The following is a 15836-nucleotide window of genomic DNA, read 5'->3' on the forward strand; positions in this document are numbered from 1 at the left end:
GATTTATTTCTCGAATCTGGGCCGCATGCAAGTTCCCTATTTATCGCGTTCGATATTTTGTACGCAATACTTGTCGAGCTGACTCTCTCATGCACATATTATTTATGAGACTTCTGATTGACAATGATTATCATACTTTTGTTTAGAAAATGCTTGAACACAAAGATGAAAATAACGGCGAAGGGGAGCAAATGATTAGCAATCGATCTGATACATTAATTTATAGAAATCAAACACAAGTCGGCAAATCCATGGAGGAATCACGAATACAACACACACCACTTGACACAAGTAGCTAGCGCCGCGTATGGTGTCTCGAGGTACTTGTCTAGTGTTTTGACAAAGGATATAGACTACAGCAGAGGTTCACCCAATGTTAGTACTGACCCCGATGGTGAGAGGCGCACATCAGGATTTGGGTTTTTAAATCCACTGATGGCTACCAGAGGTGTTAAATGCACCCGCGCATGCGTACTCAGCCGTTTTCCATTGATGAGTTTTTTCTGCCCATATGGTCATCTGTGTGTTCGATACCATCTCACGTGCTTACGTGGAAGATTTGATAGGTTTTGATTAATCCCCAAATATTGACGGGTCAAAATAATCGTGAAAAGGAGTAAATGGATCACCTCGTGTAACAGTGAACAATTGCGAGTTGGCTTTATCAGTTGTATGTGCTCCGTAATGCTGTGGATATTGTACTCATTGTCAAGTACAATATGGGTGATCAATCGCGAAAAATTAAAAATCCACTCTTGACTGCTGGTCAAGGATTCTCCTTTGATGATTTTGGAGGAAGCAATTTACTGATGCCCGTCACTCCAGCTGTTATCAGTGAACCGGTTCGTCATGAGTTGCATGGTAGGATGAATTTTATTCGAGGGGAATGATTTTTAGGTTGGGTGGGGCCATTGATACAATTTAAACTTTCGTTAGAGCATGTGTAGAGAGTGGAACAAATCAAAATTTTCAAATTATGATGTCTTTTGGAGAAACGATTAGAATGAACGTCCAGTGGGATTTCTATTCATTCGGATATCTCTCTGATGTTAAACGACTGTTTGGAGAAAGCTCATGTCCATGATGAATGTTTTGGTAGATTACCCAGGGTTATAACTTCCATGATCATGTTCTACAATAATATTATCAACATAATTCAAACCTAATCAGGGTTACCTAGTAATCATTTGACTGGAGCAGTACAATATTGAAAAAATAAATATTTGTCTGAAGTAAATGGATATGGGGCAAAACAATTTTGTTTTGCAATCTGCTATATCATTGCAATATTTGTCCCTTAAATGCTCAACAATATGTTGAAGTTTCCCTCTGGCTAATATTTATGGCAAAAAGAATAAAAATGACTTTTCTTGTTCAATCAGGAACTAATTTATTAATTGATTGTAGATTTATTCCACAGTTTACTTGTGTAGAAAGCGGAGCGAAACAAATTTTTAAAGCGTTGATTTTTTAATGAAATAATTCGATTGGATTTGGGTTGCAGTAGGATTTGTACTCAAGTAGAAAAATGCCTCTTTCTAATGCAAAATTGCTGTGTTTTGAGAAAGTATTTATGTCTGATATAAATGAATGAGTGGTTATTGGGAAAAATATTCATGTGGATTCGACCATTTTTATGAATCTAATCTCATCTGATTGTTGAAGTGAAAGCTTTGTCCGTAAATATTTGATTTATTAAGAAAAGGGATATTTAACGCATTCTAAGCCTTATAACATTTCTCGTATAATTGTTAGACCCTTGAATCATCCAGAGTATATTGAACCTTCCTTCGACTAAGATTTATGGCAAACAATATAACTTTAGATGTATTTCTTGTTAAGAACTCAGAAACAAATTCATTAATTCCGTGGAAATAGTAGAAAAATCTACTTGATACAGTTCCATGGTTTTGCGTATTAATTACTTCAATATATTAAATAAAATTACATAAAAGGTATTACAATATATTAAAATATCATCTAATACATTTTAACTTTACATTTCTATTAAATTTTGTTTTGTTAAATTGATGAATTTTGAATAACAAGAACTTATAACTTAATATAATTTAATATATAAATAGATAATTCGATTTTTGAGATAATTACTGATGTAAATATAATAATTTCCATAAATCTATGGTTTTAGTACGAGGAAAGTAAATCTGAATACTTCGTTCCATTAAAAATTAGTTCCTTCCGTTCTACTACCAGGACCCCCTCTTGACCCATATCTTTGGGAATAAGAAATATCGGCGCTTTTGCGATTGCGTATGCAATAAACACATAGTAAAATGAGAAGTACGATTATGAAGAGTAGAAACAGACTGGAAACTACGATAGCTGCAATTTCTCCGGTCGACAAGTTGTCCCACGCTGAAAGGGAAAAAAGTGAATAGAATTTCATGAACTTGCATGCGATGAGGAGAAACTAGAGCAGCAGTGAACATCCCTGACTTATTGTAGGGAATTTTATAAATGCCAATTAATAAAACTTACGGCCGAGTGACTTAATATATCTAAAAATGTAGCAACATTCGATATCCAGTCCATTTAACTGTGTACTGTAAGTGAAAACATCGTTCAGGACGTTGTTGACTGGGGAAACTACTTGAAATACGACTAGAAAGTATTTTTTTCATAGGTTTGGTTTACGCATTTACAAAATTTTTCTATTCCCTAAAAAAAATAGGGGAGAGTAGAGCAGTTCTGAATATCTTCAATAATCAATAATGTGCAATCCAAACCGTGAAATGTAATGTTTTTTTTCATTTCTAAGCTTAAAAATAGAACTTTAAAGTGAAGAAGTCAGAACCCGCTCTAGTGATTCCAAGTTATCAACGATTAAAAACGTTCTGTTTTGCCCCATTTTCTCCTATCGTTTCAACCCGGTCATTTTTCAATATTGGAAACCTTCTATTCCTCATTTCAATGTCAAGCCCCTCAAAGCAACATCTTATTGATGTCATACGTAAAGCACAAATTTTTTGATCAATACATCACTAGCGAAGTGGCAAAACAAGATAAATAACTTCTCACTATTGACCAGTTTTTCATGAATATCTCAAAATCTAGAGGACATGGCAAAATTTTCAGCGAAACCTTTTTTGTGTAGCGAATTAAGAGCTACAACAAATGTCACGACTACAATTTCGCTATCTCTTTTAGATTCAGAGATATCGCTAAGAGATACATCAACTTATCTCGTTTTACCCCTTCGCTACTGATATTATTGAAGTTCAATATAATTTCCTAATGGATACGCTAAATTTGTTCATCTGAATGGTTGCCGCACATAATTGTTTCTCGATTTAGGGCAATCGCCAATCAACAACGGTTCAATGTCCCCCCCTCTTCCCTCGGTATAAAAAAAATGAAATGTACCAGTGACGTCTAGTGTTCGCGAGTGAGTGTTTCCCACAACATCTTTTGCTGTAATCTCGACTGTTGTATCGCAACACGAGCCCGTGTAGACAAAATGCACTGGATTTCGAGTGCCAGCGATGAACTCTCGATTAGGTCGAACCCCACTCGGTTGCGATGTCACTCTTTTCAGCCCTGAAATAACGTGTAATCATGTCAGACAAAAAAAAATGTTGAAGAGGATTAATCGCTATTTACCTGAATTATCATCAGTCACGGTGATGTCAACGGTCCAAAAGTTATTTTCGCATCGATCTTGACGCAGTCTTCCGGCGCAATTATTGTTGAACTCGTAATCTATTGTTGGTTTTGTCCCGTCGGATATCTAGAGGTGATTAATTATTGTAGGCCGTGAATTTCTTATCAGTAATTTTCTCGGTATTGATAAGGTTTTCTATTTACTCACCGCGTTCGGTGAACTCTGGAAATATATGTAGGCGGATTTTTCAATAGGGTCCAGATATTGACGGTTCACGTGAAGAGTGATGACAACGCTGTCTTCCATTGTTAATACCCGAAATTGTACACTAATACGAATTGTTGTATGAGGGGGAACCAATGCTCTATTAAAAAAAAAACAAATAGAAACAGGTAATCGAGATAAGTTTTTACAAATTGTTTTTGCTTCCGAATGGAAATCTCGAGCGATTTTTTCGATTCTTTAATTATTTTTTCTCTGATAATGTTACTCGCCGATCATATTGTCTCGCGAATAAACAATACTGTTTTTAAAGTTGAAGGATTCTTATAATTCATTCAGTGGTGAAACTGTAAAAAGATTTAAAGTAGCTCTACAGTGATGATGAATTAGAAGATCAAGGGAATATACTCACAACGGCAGAAAGGTTCCTATATCCTGGCATTGGGGGCACTTAGCTTGGAACTGGTGCACAATGCTGATAGGTTGATTATTAGTCACTGTAAAAATAATTCGGTGAAAAGGTGTTCTTGGGACCAAGAGGGCTGTTTCTGGGGCCACATCCACTAGTTGTCTCCTAGTTATTAAATCACTGGTTCTTGATAAGTCTCGAAGCTCGGCGGAGGCATTTTCCTCAATTTGTAATTTTGATAACTCCTCGACTGGCTCGCGAAAAACCACAGTCCTGGGGTAATTTTTATTCTCCTCGGGATCCGAAGATTCTTCCGGAAATTTCAATGGTCCTTGGCGAGACTCTAGGGTATCAGTGTCCTCGAAAAAAATGACAATTCCATCGGAGTCGGTATCTGCGAAAAATTGGTATTGAAAGGTCATTTCCAACAATTCACTTGAATGAAAAATATTTTTCTTATTTCAAAGAGAACAATGGGGAATTGATGTGCATTCATCAAATAAATGGAGTGTAATGTGATTTTTAATGTAGCGTAGTACTTCGATTGAAGATTGTATTTATTGAATGTCAAATCAGTTGAATGATCGTTCCACCAAAAGCAATATTTTTAATTCAAGAATTGTCCTTCTGTTTGTTATACAAAACAAAAATTTGTCTGAAGAGCAGCTTTGCCTGAAGCCATTACTGATGTTAGATCTACACGCAGCGGTCAAAGAGCAATCCCACGAAGAGAAAAATAGAGAAACACGGACATAGTTGCATAATCGTTCGTAAAATGAAGCAGGCTATGAGCCAATATTTTCCTCTCATTGTCAGTGGAATGTTGTCGTCTGACGAGTGCACATCTGACTTACAATTGTGTTTGTATAACTTCCGAGTAAAAGTATATTAGACAATAGAAATCATGTCAAACGTGTGTTCTCTCCAAAATCTCCAGTGAGAAATGACGGTAAAATTCACCTGTGCAGAACACTTTCACGGAATGACTCACACGTGGGAGTGCCGGGGAATTTAAACAACAGAATTTTTTGAAATATTGCTCACCTTCATCGAGATTAGCGTCTTCCTCATATCCAGGAAGTGGCACTGGTTTTTCCACTCGAACAAATTGTGAAACAGTGAGACTGTACTTTGAATTTTCCCTTCCTCTGAGTTTCAATTGCCAGCCACCTGGTGGAGGGTTGTTCGCAACGAGATTCACCCCATTACTGTCATTATCCCTCGTCAGTGACAGCCCAAGGGGTTCTGCCCTATTTCTCCCTATTTTTCATTCATTAATTATTATTTTCTAGGCCAGTATCACCAGTGTTTCGTTAAATTCATGTATAAAAGTGCGTATGACCGAAAAATGATTCCTCATCATCAATGATTTTATCATGAATAACTGCTCCTTGTTGAAAAAAAATGGCAAGAAACCTTTACTGCAATTCTGCTCTGGGGAGGTTAACGCGAACTGAGATGATATTATGTGTTAATATGCATGACATATGTAACCTTTAATGATGTATCAATTTTTTAACGCGATAAAATGAAAATGTAGCTTGTGACGTACATGAAACGATGTTTGTGACAAAAATTCTCACTTCTCTATCTCCAGTAGTGACGCTATCGAGTGTTTTTTATTTAGAAAATAGTTGTTTTTAGATAATACTCGTGGAGTGAGGGTTCGCGTATCGTGCGTATCGTGTTTATGTATTACATAGTCTATATGTATGTGGTACTCGTAGGTATGATAATGCACATGTAAATGTTGATTTTGTTTGCGGTTTATTTCTGAACGGTCGATGCTGCATCGAATGTGCGCGCATTTCTGTATCTTCCGGGGGGTATTTAACCACGTGGACGTGAACGTTGCAGGTGGCCTTCAATATTCTAACTGCAATGCATTAACTTACCGGCGGGTATTGCGAGGAGCATCCACGTGACATTTCCCACGATTTTTAACTGCATGTGATGCACGCCCGGATTGACGGTGAATTTGTTAGATGTGAAGTCTGTTAGACTGATGTTCCTCAGTATTTCCTAGAGTGAATTGGAGATTTTTTTTAGTAAATTAATGAGAAGTTGAGTCGCAATTTATAGCTTATTCGGAACTGCGTTGGGGGTGGGAAAGTATTTTTTCTCTGTCTGAGGACATAAATTCGGACTTATAAAGTCCTAGACATTTGAACTAGTTGAGTAGATTATACTATAGATTATTGAATCTATAAATATTCACCAATTCATTCGTGTTTTCCTCTTCAACGACGATCGTTGGGTTCGTACAGCCAATCGATAATTGAATTTTACATTTTTCTGGCGATACTTGAACTTGGCTTGAATTATCAATTTCAGATTCGCCATCGTCCACTGGCAATCTGTTACCTGAAAGAGTATTAGTGTATTTTATACGAGCCTTTTAATTCATCCTGGGGCGCAGCGATAAATCTTCATTATCATATTTCAAATTATTGGAAAATATCTATTGGATTTCTGTCTGGATGGGGGTTTCGTTTCTTTGACTTCGACGACTTTTTTCCAGATCAAACATTCTTCAAAATATGGAATGCATTAAATCCCTGTTTAATTCTGTTTGAATTCCTGACTTCATATCTCACCAGGAAAGTCTAATTTCTCATAATCGTCCAGCAATTGCTACGTTCACCCCATGTCAATGCATTAAGTTTCATAGAAACATCAGAGCCTTCCTCGTCAGCTTTATTAAATATTCTTATTAATGAATCGAGGAAACTACGAGATATGTCAACAATTCATTTGAAATCCGTTAGATTGCACCAATAGATCTATTTATTTCTCATATTGATATTTCATTGAATTGCCGATTAATCGCAGCGATGTTCTATCCACAATGACAGCCACTCTATATTGACCTCAATCAATGAATTTGATTCTATACAATCAATATTTTTCCAACTGTCCATTTCCATTCTCCACAAAATTGAACTAATCACAGTTTACCACTTTGTTCTTAATCGAAATTAATCATGGTACCACTCACTGCTAAATTCCGGAAGTTTCTCACCGATATGCCAAATAAAATTGATCTTGTTGTTTCGCAGATTTGTTTGCACTTGTGAATTGTTGTCTTCCCCCTCAATGCAGTACCTGTTTAAAAGGCATAAATTATTGCTCAACCATAAATATCCCCAAATCCAAATTCCCAATCACATAATTAACAATTCGAGATGGAAAAAACATTATAATTATGCTGATTGCATGAAAAGTGTGACCTCGAGCACTCATCCTTCTTAGTAAAAATTTTATTTCTCGATTGACTCGTACGATTAATAACAATCCACTGGGTATCATCGATTCCCGCCTCATTAGGCACCTTGTACTGCAATACATTATTAACTACTCTCACACTTTCATTTATTCCATAACCACTGGTGCAAATAATGCACACAGCAATGATGAAAAAAAATCTCTCCATAATTTCACTGTGTCACAAATATCCCGTTCCGCCTGAATTTTTACCAACACTGACGAACAACCTGGATAGGGTACCTGCATTTATAATACCATATTTCCGGTGTACAAAGAAAAAAAAAGAAAAGAAAAGTGCTACAAATACAGTGACGTATTGCACAATGGTAATATCATATTATTGAAGTCTTGACACCAGTGTGTCATGGGTGTGGATAGACTCATCGCTGTGTGTAAAGCAAATCTTGGTAAAACCTGTATCCGATATTTTAAAATAATATCTTCTTTATGTCTCTCACCGCGCGAGTATCCTGTCAAACATTTGCCTCGTACCCCATGAATGTGCTCACTATAAACGTTTTTATAATAAGAAAACGTCAGTCATGACTAACATTCTAAATGGTCCTCAAACATTAGAATGATGAAAGTGGAATTATCAAACGTCGTGTTTCCCTGCCTCAGATAATCACCTCTGAAGGGGGCCGACTCCTGCTATTTCGGTCATTTTTCGGTCCGAAATAAATATTATCTGTTATGATGTAGAGGAATCTTGTTGGACTTTCTTTGCACTTTAACTTTGCGATGTGAAGTCAGGCTGTGGTGGTTCATGAAATTTTTGATTCAGTTTAAAAATTGAATTATGATGTAACAACTGATTTTTTGCAATTTCTAATGCTTTTTCGTTTCGCATGGACATGAAATTTGCAGAAATGATGATAATTTAGGGTAGCACCTACTTGAATTTTCAATTAATTGCAATTTAACCGCGATTCGGTGTTATATTATTTCTGTTTTGATTAAAAATTCGTGTTTTTTTTTCTTTCTATGACTTAAAAATGTTGGAATTCATTGTTCCTCCCTTACATTGAATCCACGTCCCAACGAAACTGTCCCTGGAAATCCCATTTTTCTTCAACAAAATAACAGCAATCAGGCTCCTTCACATTCTCCTTTCTCCCAAATCCGTCGCCCCTTCTCCACGACCCAATCATCAATAATTTCCCCTGTTAAATCTCACAAACATGCTCATTACCCATTCTATCTCAAACCATCAAGCCTAGTTCTAAAACCCCGAGTACCTCCCAAACATCACGTAAATCCCCAAAACTAAACCCCTTTTCTTTTCTGTTTCAGATAATCCCCTCGAAGGTGAACAGTCCACCTCACCTCCAGCGGTTCTGCAGCCCTCGCTAGTGGAGCCAAATATTCCACCTCCGATAACCGAAATCCCCTTACCCTCGTATGACCCAAAAGAGCCTCCCACCGACTCCTACCAACGCTCCAGCTACTTCACGTCAATCCTCTCATCTCTTCCAAATCTCTCTCTCACATCCCTAACAGGACAACAGGCCCCACCAGCTAGTGCAGTCCCAAATGATTCAATAGAAGAGAGGCTGTCTCTAAATAACTCATCACACTTTCCACCGCAGGAGTACCATCATCCTCCACCACCAGAGAATTTCAGCGATCAATCTCATCCACCGTCACTACAGCAACCACTCCAACCTCCACCCTCTGCCCTCCCCTGCCCACCCCAAGCAGTTGGTAAGTCAATTAAATTTTCACGTTTATACCTCACTTAATTTACCCAACCGCGCGGTAATTTCGTATAATACTTGGCTTGCAGGTTTAGTATCGTATCGTCTTGGTAACCAGCGACGTCTTAAATACGCCCCACCCCCGGATTTAACATCAAGCACAGCAAAATCGTTGACACCACCATCTCTAGGTATTCAAAATCCCCCAATTGTACCACCTCATTCTGAATTCTTCACGCCGGGATTTGTAACTCCCCAAGTTGATGAGAATCTCTCATTTCCTCCGGCGGTGGTACAGCCCCCTAATAATCCATCAATCTCAACGATATCTGGACCCCAAGAAATTCCAACAAGTAGTGCATTGAGAGAACCTGTGACACCACACAATACACCAGCGAATTACTTCACACCTGCCTCGACATTCGACACGACTTACCAGCCCCATCAGCAAACAATAAGCGATTTATCACGGTCTTCACCAACAAATCCGCCAACAGTACCTACTAATGATACTTCACCGAATCCATCAGCAATCACTGATGATCTAGCGGAAATAGATCTCTCCCGAAGATCCTCACCACCAGATATTTTTCACCGAGAGTCCACTCCCCTCGAGAGTCAATCACAGCCCCTGAATGCTGATTATCCATCCGTCGCGCCAGCAAATAACTTGTTCACGAGTAATTTTCCACACTTTAAAAGTGAGCCAAGTACAAGTGCATTCTTCGATACGAATACTGTATCATCTTTAAAATCCAGCCAATCAGTTCAACCACCGTCCCAGATATCGTTTTACAATCCTGTTGAGTTTGATGCTAATTCAAGAGCACATAATTTATCTCGTCAATGTGAAATTAACACGCAAAGTGCAATTAGTGATGGATTCATTTCATCATCTGCTGATACTGCCAACTGGTCAACGCCTCGGGCAACTTTAATAACGAGTGAAATGCCCGAACCAATGGGCACAGCAACACTTAATACCATACAAACATCGATAAATTCGTCGATAGTACGTGGTCACCAGAACGATACAATTCCACCGAGTCTTCACAATTTGGCATCTGGTAGTGATAAAAAAATGGTGTACAGGCCAGTTTATCATCACTGGTTTTATCGTAAAAATATTGAGAATAAAGTACTGTGGAATCCATTCTCAATGCAGGATAGTTTGAATTTAGAGGAAGTACATAATTCCACTGATATCACACCAGAGACAACAGTTGCCACTGATGGGGGTCGTTATGATGTTGAAATACTTAAACGTCAGAGAGTACCTGTTTACTGGTCTGGTGAGCCAACTGAGGTCAGGAGGGCCTCGTGGTTTTACAAGGGCCCTGGAGAATCGAGATATACACCGTATGAAGAGAGCACTGCTGCCAGACTTGAGAAGGAGTACAAACACGCGTGCAATAGTGATCATTGGAATAGGAGGGTGGAACTCAATAATGGAGAGTACATTGTTTTTCACAGTGCTACCATTCAAATTCATTATCTTCAAGCTAGCTCACCTGAGCTCGTTGCATCGTGGGGCAATAGCACTGTAAGTCTATTTTATTTTTATATTCTAGGGGGTCGAGGGGGAATCCCAATTGAATTAAATTTTTCGTCCTGAACATTAGTAGTTTCTCGGAGGCTTTCCCCATGTTAATTATTTTATGGGTGAATAATTCAGAATATCGATACGTTTCACGATCAAGATTTTTCGGACAGTCAAGTTTTTATATGACACTACAGTTATTCTGAGCTAATTATTGAAAAATTTATATGAATCAGCGTGAGGGGAGTTTCAAGATGTTCCAGCTATCTCAATTTTTTTTTATAAAAGAAATGAGACTCACATTATTGAGATAGTAGTGTTTGTTCACGACATGTTTATTGTTTTGCATTGACAATTTGAATAAGTTATAAGATTTTCGATTAATATCCCAACAATTTCAATACGAAACTTGAAATTTCCTGTTTTCAAAAATCATTGAAAATCACAGTAGAGATAATTCCTCTCGAAAACCCTCCCAATTTTCTTATCTCCTTTCATCGGCTAAAAAATTCTAACTCACAATTGTGTTATGAATCTTGCTCACCCAGGATTCAGAGAGCAATATGTATTTGCAGGGTACCTCGAGCCGTCCTAAAGTTGTAAAACGTGGAGTAGATGAATTTCACATTGAGGAAGGTGAACCCGAAAAAATAGATCACCTCCTATTCCTCGTCCACGGGATTGGAAGTGTTTGTGACTTGAAATTCCGAAGTGTCGAGGAAGTTGGTGAGAAACATAACAATAATCAATTCTCAGTACATACCCTGAGTTACGCTGAAAATCATTAATTGGCCTTTTGTTACAACAGTTGACGAGTTTCGAAGTATTTCTCTTCAGCTCATCCAATCACACTATCGAACAGCCAGTACTCATGGGATTGTAAATAGGATTGAAGTACTGCCAGTATCGTGGCACGCAACATTGCACTCCGAGGACACAGGAATCGATAAGAAGTTAAAAGCCATAACATTGGAGAGCATACCAAAATTACGACACTTCACTAATGACACATTATTGGATGTACTCTTTTACACGAGTCCAGTTTTCTGTCAAACAATAATGCAGACTGTTGGTAATGAGTTGAACAGGCTAAATGCGTTATTCCGTGATAGAAATCCCGATTTCACTGGAAATGTTTGTGTGGGAGGTCACTCACTGGGTAGTTTGATACTTTTCGATCTGCTCTGCCATCAGAAGGCACCAATGGACGAGAGTAAACTCGATACAGATGCAACAATCAACGAGGAGGATGAAAATTCAGAAGTGGAGACAGATAATGGTCCCAATTTGTCCCTGAAACCGATGCCCAAATCGATAGTCAAGCGTCGTCTGAGCAGAAAAATGAGTTATGTCATGGGTGCTGCAGGCACTGGCCAACCATTTATCGTATATCCACATTTGGATTTCTTCCCCAAGGCGTTTTTCGCTCTTGGCAGCCCAATTGGAATGTTTGTCACTGTACGTGGTATCGATAAGCTCGGTGAAAACTTCAAACTACCCACTTGTCCTGCTTTCTTCAATATCTTTCATCCATTCGATCCCGTTGCATACAGAATGGAAGCACTCATCAATCCTGAGGCTTACAAGTACAGACCAATGCTCATTCCTCATCATAAAGGAAGGAAACGAATGCATTTAGGTATAGTGTTGAATATTTTTTTGTTTAAATTCGTCATATATTTTTTCAAGTTTTTTATCAATGGTCACACAATAATATATGGAAAATATACATACACACTACTCTACATGTAAATTCATTTTGATGATTTGGTTTAAAATGCTGTAACGATTATTATAGCTGAAGTTGAAGTTGAAAAGAATAATATATGTATAATGGGGAACAATTGACTATGCTTGAATTAATATTTTGTCAAGTCAAATATATAATTATTATCATATATAGATTTTTCTTGGGAAGTTACAGCTTTATTGGAATGTAAAATCCCATGAGCTTTTTCTTACTGAAATTATGCAGTTACCATACCATTTAAATGAAATTAAAACTCCACTAGCATATGAGAATTGATTTTCTTCATGTCAATCCTTTTATACCGCCGATTAATGGACTTTCTGGTCTACTTATATTGTAGAACTGAAAGAAACAATGGCTAGAGTGGGCGCTGATCTGAAGCAGAAGCTCTTAGATTCAGTAAGAAGCACCTGGAATTCAGTTTACCAACTGGCAATGTTCCATCGTCAGGACAATCATGTACTTGAACAAGAAATCGATAAAGTTGTAGAGGAGCAGCTGCAAAAGTCAACCAATAACAATCATAATATCCATAATGAACAAGATGAAGACAGGGAGAATGAGAGAGGAGTGAATTTGAAAGTTGGACAACTCAATGGTGGTAGACGTATTGATTACGTTCTCCAGGAGGCGCCTTTTGAGTACATAAATGAGTACATTTTCGCCATGACCAGCCATGTGGGTTACTGGTAAGTGAATATCCAAGTCCGTTGGCTATTTTTTCTCAGTGAACTGTTTTTCTAGTTGTATTTAATCTGTAGAATGGTGCTAAACTGTAAAATATACTTGGATTTCCTTAATTAATGGAACGTATGAATTTATAAAATGTCGTGTAATAGAAAATTTTATTTGTCTCCAGGGAATCGGAGGATACGATGCTGCTGATATTGAAGGAGATGTACGGTGCCACGGGAATACAGGCGGATGCACAATTACCTCCACAAACTATGACTATTGAACGCCCTTCACCGAACATTTCGACTTTCTCTAGTCCTGGACCTTCAGCGCCTCTCAAAAGCTTCAATTTTCCAAATACTGGGGGAGGACCTGCAACGATAGGAGTTGATCCTACGGCACCCATAAGTAATAGACCCGTGGGACCGCCGCCCATGTCTGGATTCATACGAAAATCATAATGTGATACTAATGTTACTAATATTAATTTTTGGAAACAACGAAATGATTGGTGAGAAGAGTAACCACGATTGGGAAAAGAGAACACTTTTGACGTCATTTTTTTATAACGTTAATGACTCATTGAATTTTCGCTGAAATGGGATGATTTTGGTTTTTGCGGAATGTGTAGTCTCTCCTTTTGTTTTGAACCTACCTTGACTTCAGTAGATGAGGCGGTTTCTAAGCCAGGGATATTGAAGGAAAACTTAAGTCTCCATTTTGCCACAGCTTCTCACCCATCAGTGATGAGTATTTCTTGCAAATACTTATTCAAGACGTGGTGATGATGTTTCTGAGTAGAAGTTGTCGGGTTTAATGAGTAAAGAATATTTTTATCTATTGGAGGATGTTGGAGACCTTTTTTGTAGTTAATGAAATTTTGAATGAAAAAGCTCTTGACATTTTTTGATAATTTGTAGTGAAAGAAAACAATAACACGCTGAATATTATATTTTTGTCAATCTACATTTTCTCTTTGACTACTGAGTATCAGGAAAATTTAGGTGATAATTAGAGAAAGACGCCGATTAATTTGAAAAAGTCTGGGGATGTGCTGGGCACTCACTCAGTATGGCGTACGCTTATTACAAAGGGATGAAATGTTATTTTGCTTTTTAATGCACAGAAAAAAATTCTCTCCATTCACAAATAATTCAATGAGTTATCACTATCAGAAGCAAATTCAAAAGTATTTAATGTCTCTACTTTTCTTCAATGCGTGGCAAGAATGTTACTGACGAGTGAAATTATAATTCTCACCTATAGCTCGGACAGAAAACCTCACAAAATAGGATTTCAATTCTCCATTCATATCGATTTATTACCCCTGGTCACATGTTAATTTTGTCACAGCACTTCTCCAAAGTCGTTTTAAAACAAATCGAATCCAGATTTTCATTTCAATTATTGAGTGAGTAGTTATCAAAAGTTAATGTACTGTGCATCCTTTCTTCAGAGAAGACAAACCATCAATGAAAGAGATCTGCTATTATATTATTCGATTTAGTATCGAAGCGGTAAAACGATTCATGTGCAATTTGTTGTCATCGGATTTCGTGAGAAGTGCCTCCGTATCTCAGGGAGAGATCCAAGTTTTTGTAATGCTTTTTCATAGCTCTCCATGAATTCTTAAAACGGTTGTGACAACAAAATTCGCCATTCATGTCAAATTTGGAGATATCGTTGTACCGTTTTCCTACTGAGATGCCCATTCATATAAAAAATACGATATTTCTGGAGAAAATGTTGATATATTTGTTTAGCTAAACATTTTCACAGACAATCAGCACCTCAATATTTTATTAATCAATCAAATCAACTCTGAAATTGATTAGAAATCACTTATCACTATTTTTTCCTTCGCTCTTTAGAAATCAATCGACCATTACAATAGCAATGGAAGTAGAAGGGGAGAGATTCCAGATGAAGAAAAATTATTTGTATATTATGTAAAATATAATGTCATTGTTTTAATTTGGGAAGTATGAAAAAAAAACGTATCATTTATTTTACCATCACTTGTAGTTGCACATTACGTGTCCCCTGGGATCGTGTCGAACGGCATTGGCTTATCGGCTGGGTGGACAGGGTGGCGGGTGAGGGGTGGGTTGTTTAGTTAGCCAGGGGGTGGGTAAAGAGGGTAGGACAGAAAGGAGGAAAAAAATGCACCCATGTACCATGAGCCCCAGGGTTACATCACGAAACGCTAATTAATTGCAGTGCAAGCCCACCACCCACCAGTGACTCGTGGGGGACATTTGCATTTTGCGTGCAGTGCCTCGTAAAACTACCGAGTCTGTCAGCTACGGCGAATTTCCAAGATGATTTATCGCCTTCTGAAAAGTATAACTTTTTTGCTTCACCTGTTTTACTTCCATTGTACCTTCCCTTTCCTCGATACATTTTGAATTGTGGAACCGTCGTGAACGTCACAACACCCGTCGTCAGTCGAGGATATTGTATACAATTGCCGCATTATGTCTGAGTTATTCTCCTTTCCCCTCTGAGATTAACCGACTTTAACGTTGAGTGGATATTAAAGGATGAAATAAAGATGTCAAATTATTTTTATAGACAATTTTTAGCTCTTGTTCATTCATTTACCTCTGTCATTTTAAGAAATATTTTTTATTTGTTTTTATAGTTTTCTTAAA

The 15836-nt window shown here is 37.7% G+C and overlaps 2 protein-coding genes across 6 annotated transcripts; one reads left to right on the forward strand and one right to left on the reverse strand.

Moving 5' to 3' along the window:
- Positions 1-494: 494 nt before the first annotated feature.
- Positions 495-15200, forward strand: LOC135164510 (phospholipase DDHD2). 4 transcript variants are annotated; one of them, XM_064124938.1, is made up of 7 exons: positions 495-861; positions 8814-9224; positions 9307-10760; positions 11333-11483; positions 11566-12396; positions 12848-13196; positions 13367-15200. In XM_064124938.1, exons 1-7 carry the CDS (start codon positions 720-722, stop codon positions 13641-13643), a joined length of 3615 nt encoding a protein of 1204 aa, XP_063981008.1. In that variant the 5' UTR covers positions 495-719; the 3' UTR covers positions 13644-15200. The 4 variants fall into 4 exon arrangements, with proteins under 4 accessions (XP_063981008.1, XP_063981000.1, XP_063981026.1 ...); XM_064124930.1 differs by having other exon boundaries at positions 496-861; positions 11306-11483; XM_064124956.1 differs by lacking the exon at positions 495-861 and adding an exon at positions 5446-5584 and having other exon boundaries at positions 11306-11483.
- LOC135164536 (uncharacterized) lies at positions 1388-7879 on the reverse strand. 2 transcript variants are annotated; one of them, XR_010299318.1, is made up of 11 exons: positions 7484-7879; positions 7252-7358; positions 6472-6617; positions 6149-6275; positions 5298-5513; positions 4257-4647; positions 3830-3986; positions 3622-3748; positions 3385-3558; positions 2500-2564; positions 2254-2376 (listed from the first exon to the last, which is right to left on the reverse strand). XR_010299318.1 is itself a non-coding variant. In XM_064124991.1 (10 exons), exons 1-10 carry the CDS (start codon positions 7684-7686, stop codon positions 2183-2185), a joined length of 1842 nt encoding a protein of 613 aa, XP_063981061.1. In that variant the 5' UTR covers positions 7687-7876; the 3' UTR covers positions 1388-2182. The 2 variants fall into 2 exon arrangements, 1 of the variants encoding a protein (XP_063981061.1); XM_064124991.1 differs by lacking the exon at positions 2500-2564 and having other exon boundaries at positions 1388-2376; positions 7484-7876.
- Positions 15201-15836: the final 636 nt, after the last annotated feature.

The sequence above is a fragment of the Diachasmimorpha longicaudata genome, chromosome 1 (assembly GCF_034640455.1).
Source record: "Diachasmimorpha longicaudata isolate KC_UGA_2023 chromosome 1, iyDiaLong2, whole genome shotgun sequence".
In the NCBI taxonomy this organism is placed as follows: Eukaryota; Metazoa; Arthropoda; class Insecta; order Hymenoptera; family Braconidae; genus Diachasmimorpha; species Diachasmimorpha longicaudata.

Coding starts and splice junctions, on each gene's coding strand:
- LOC135164510 (XM_064124930.1), top strand. CDS start 720: ATGGGTGATCAATCGCGAAAAATTAAAAATCCACTCTTGACTGCTGGT. Junction 9,225..9,306: donor CTGCCCACCCCAAGCAGTTG/GTAAGTCAATTA, acceptor CTTGGCTTGCAG/GTTTAGTATCGTATCGTCTT. Junction 12,397..12,847: donor AAGGAAACGAATGCATTTAG/GTATAGTGTTGA, acceptor CTTATATTGTAG/AACTGAAAGAAACAATGGCT.
- LOC135164536 (XM_064124991.1), bottom strand. CDS start 7,686: ATGGAGAGATTTTTTTTCATCATTGCTGTGTGCATTATTTGCACCAGT. Junction 6,618..7,251: donor GAAACTTCCGGAATTTAGCA/GTGAGTGGTACC, acceptor ATACTCTTTCAG/GTAACAGATTGCCAGTGGAC. Junction 3,749..3,829: donor TCCAGAGTTCACCGAACGCG/GTGAGTAAATAG, acceptor AATCACCTCTAG/ATATCCGACGGGACAAAACC.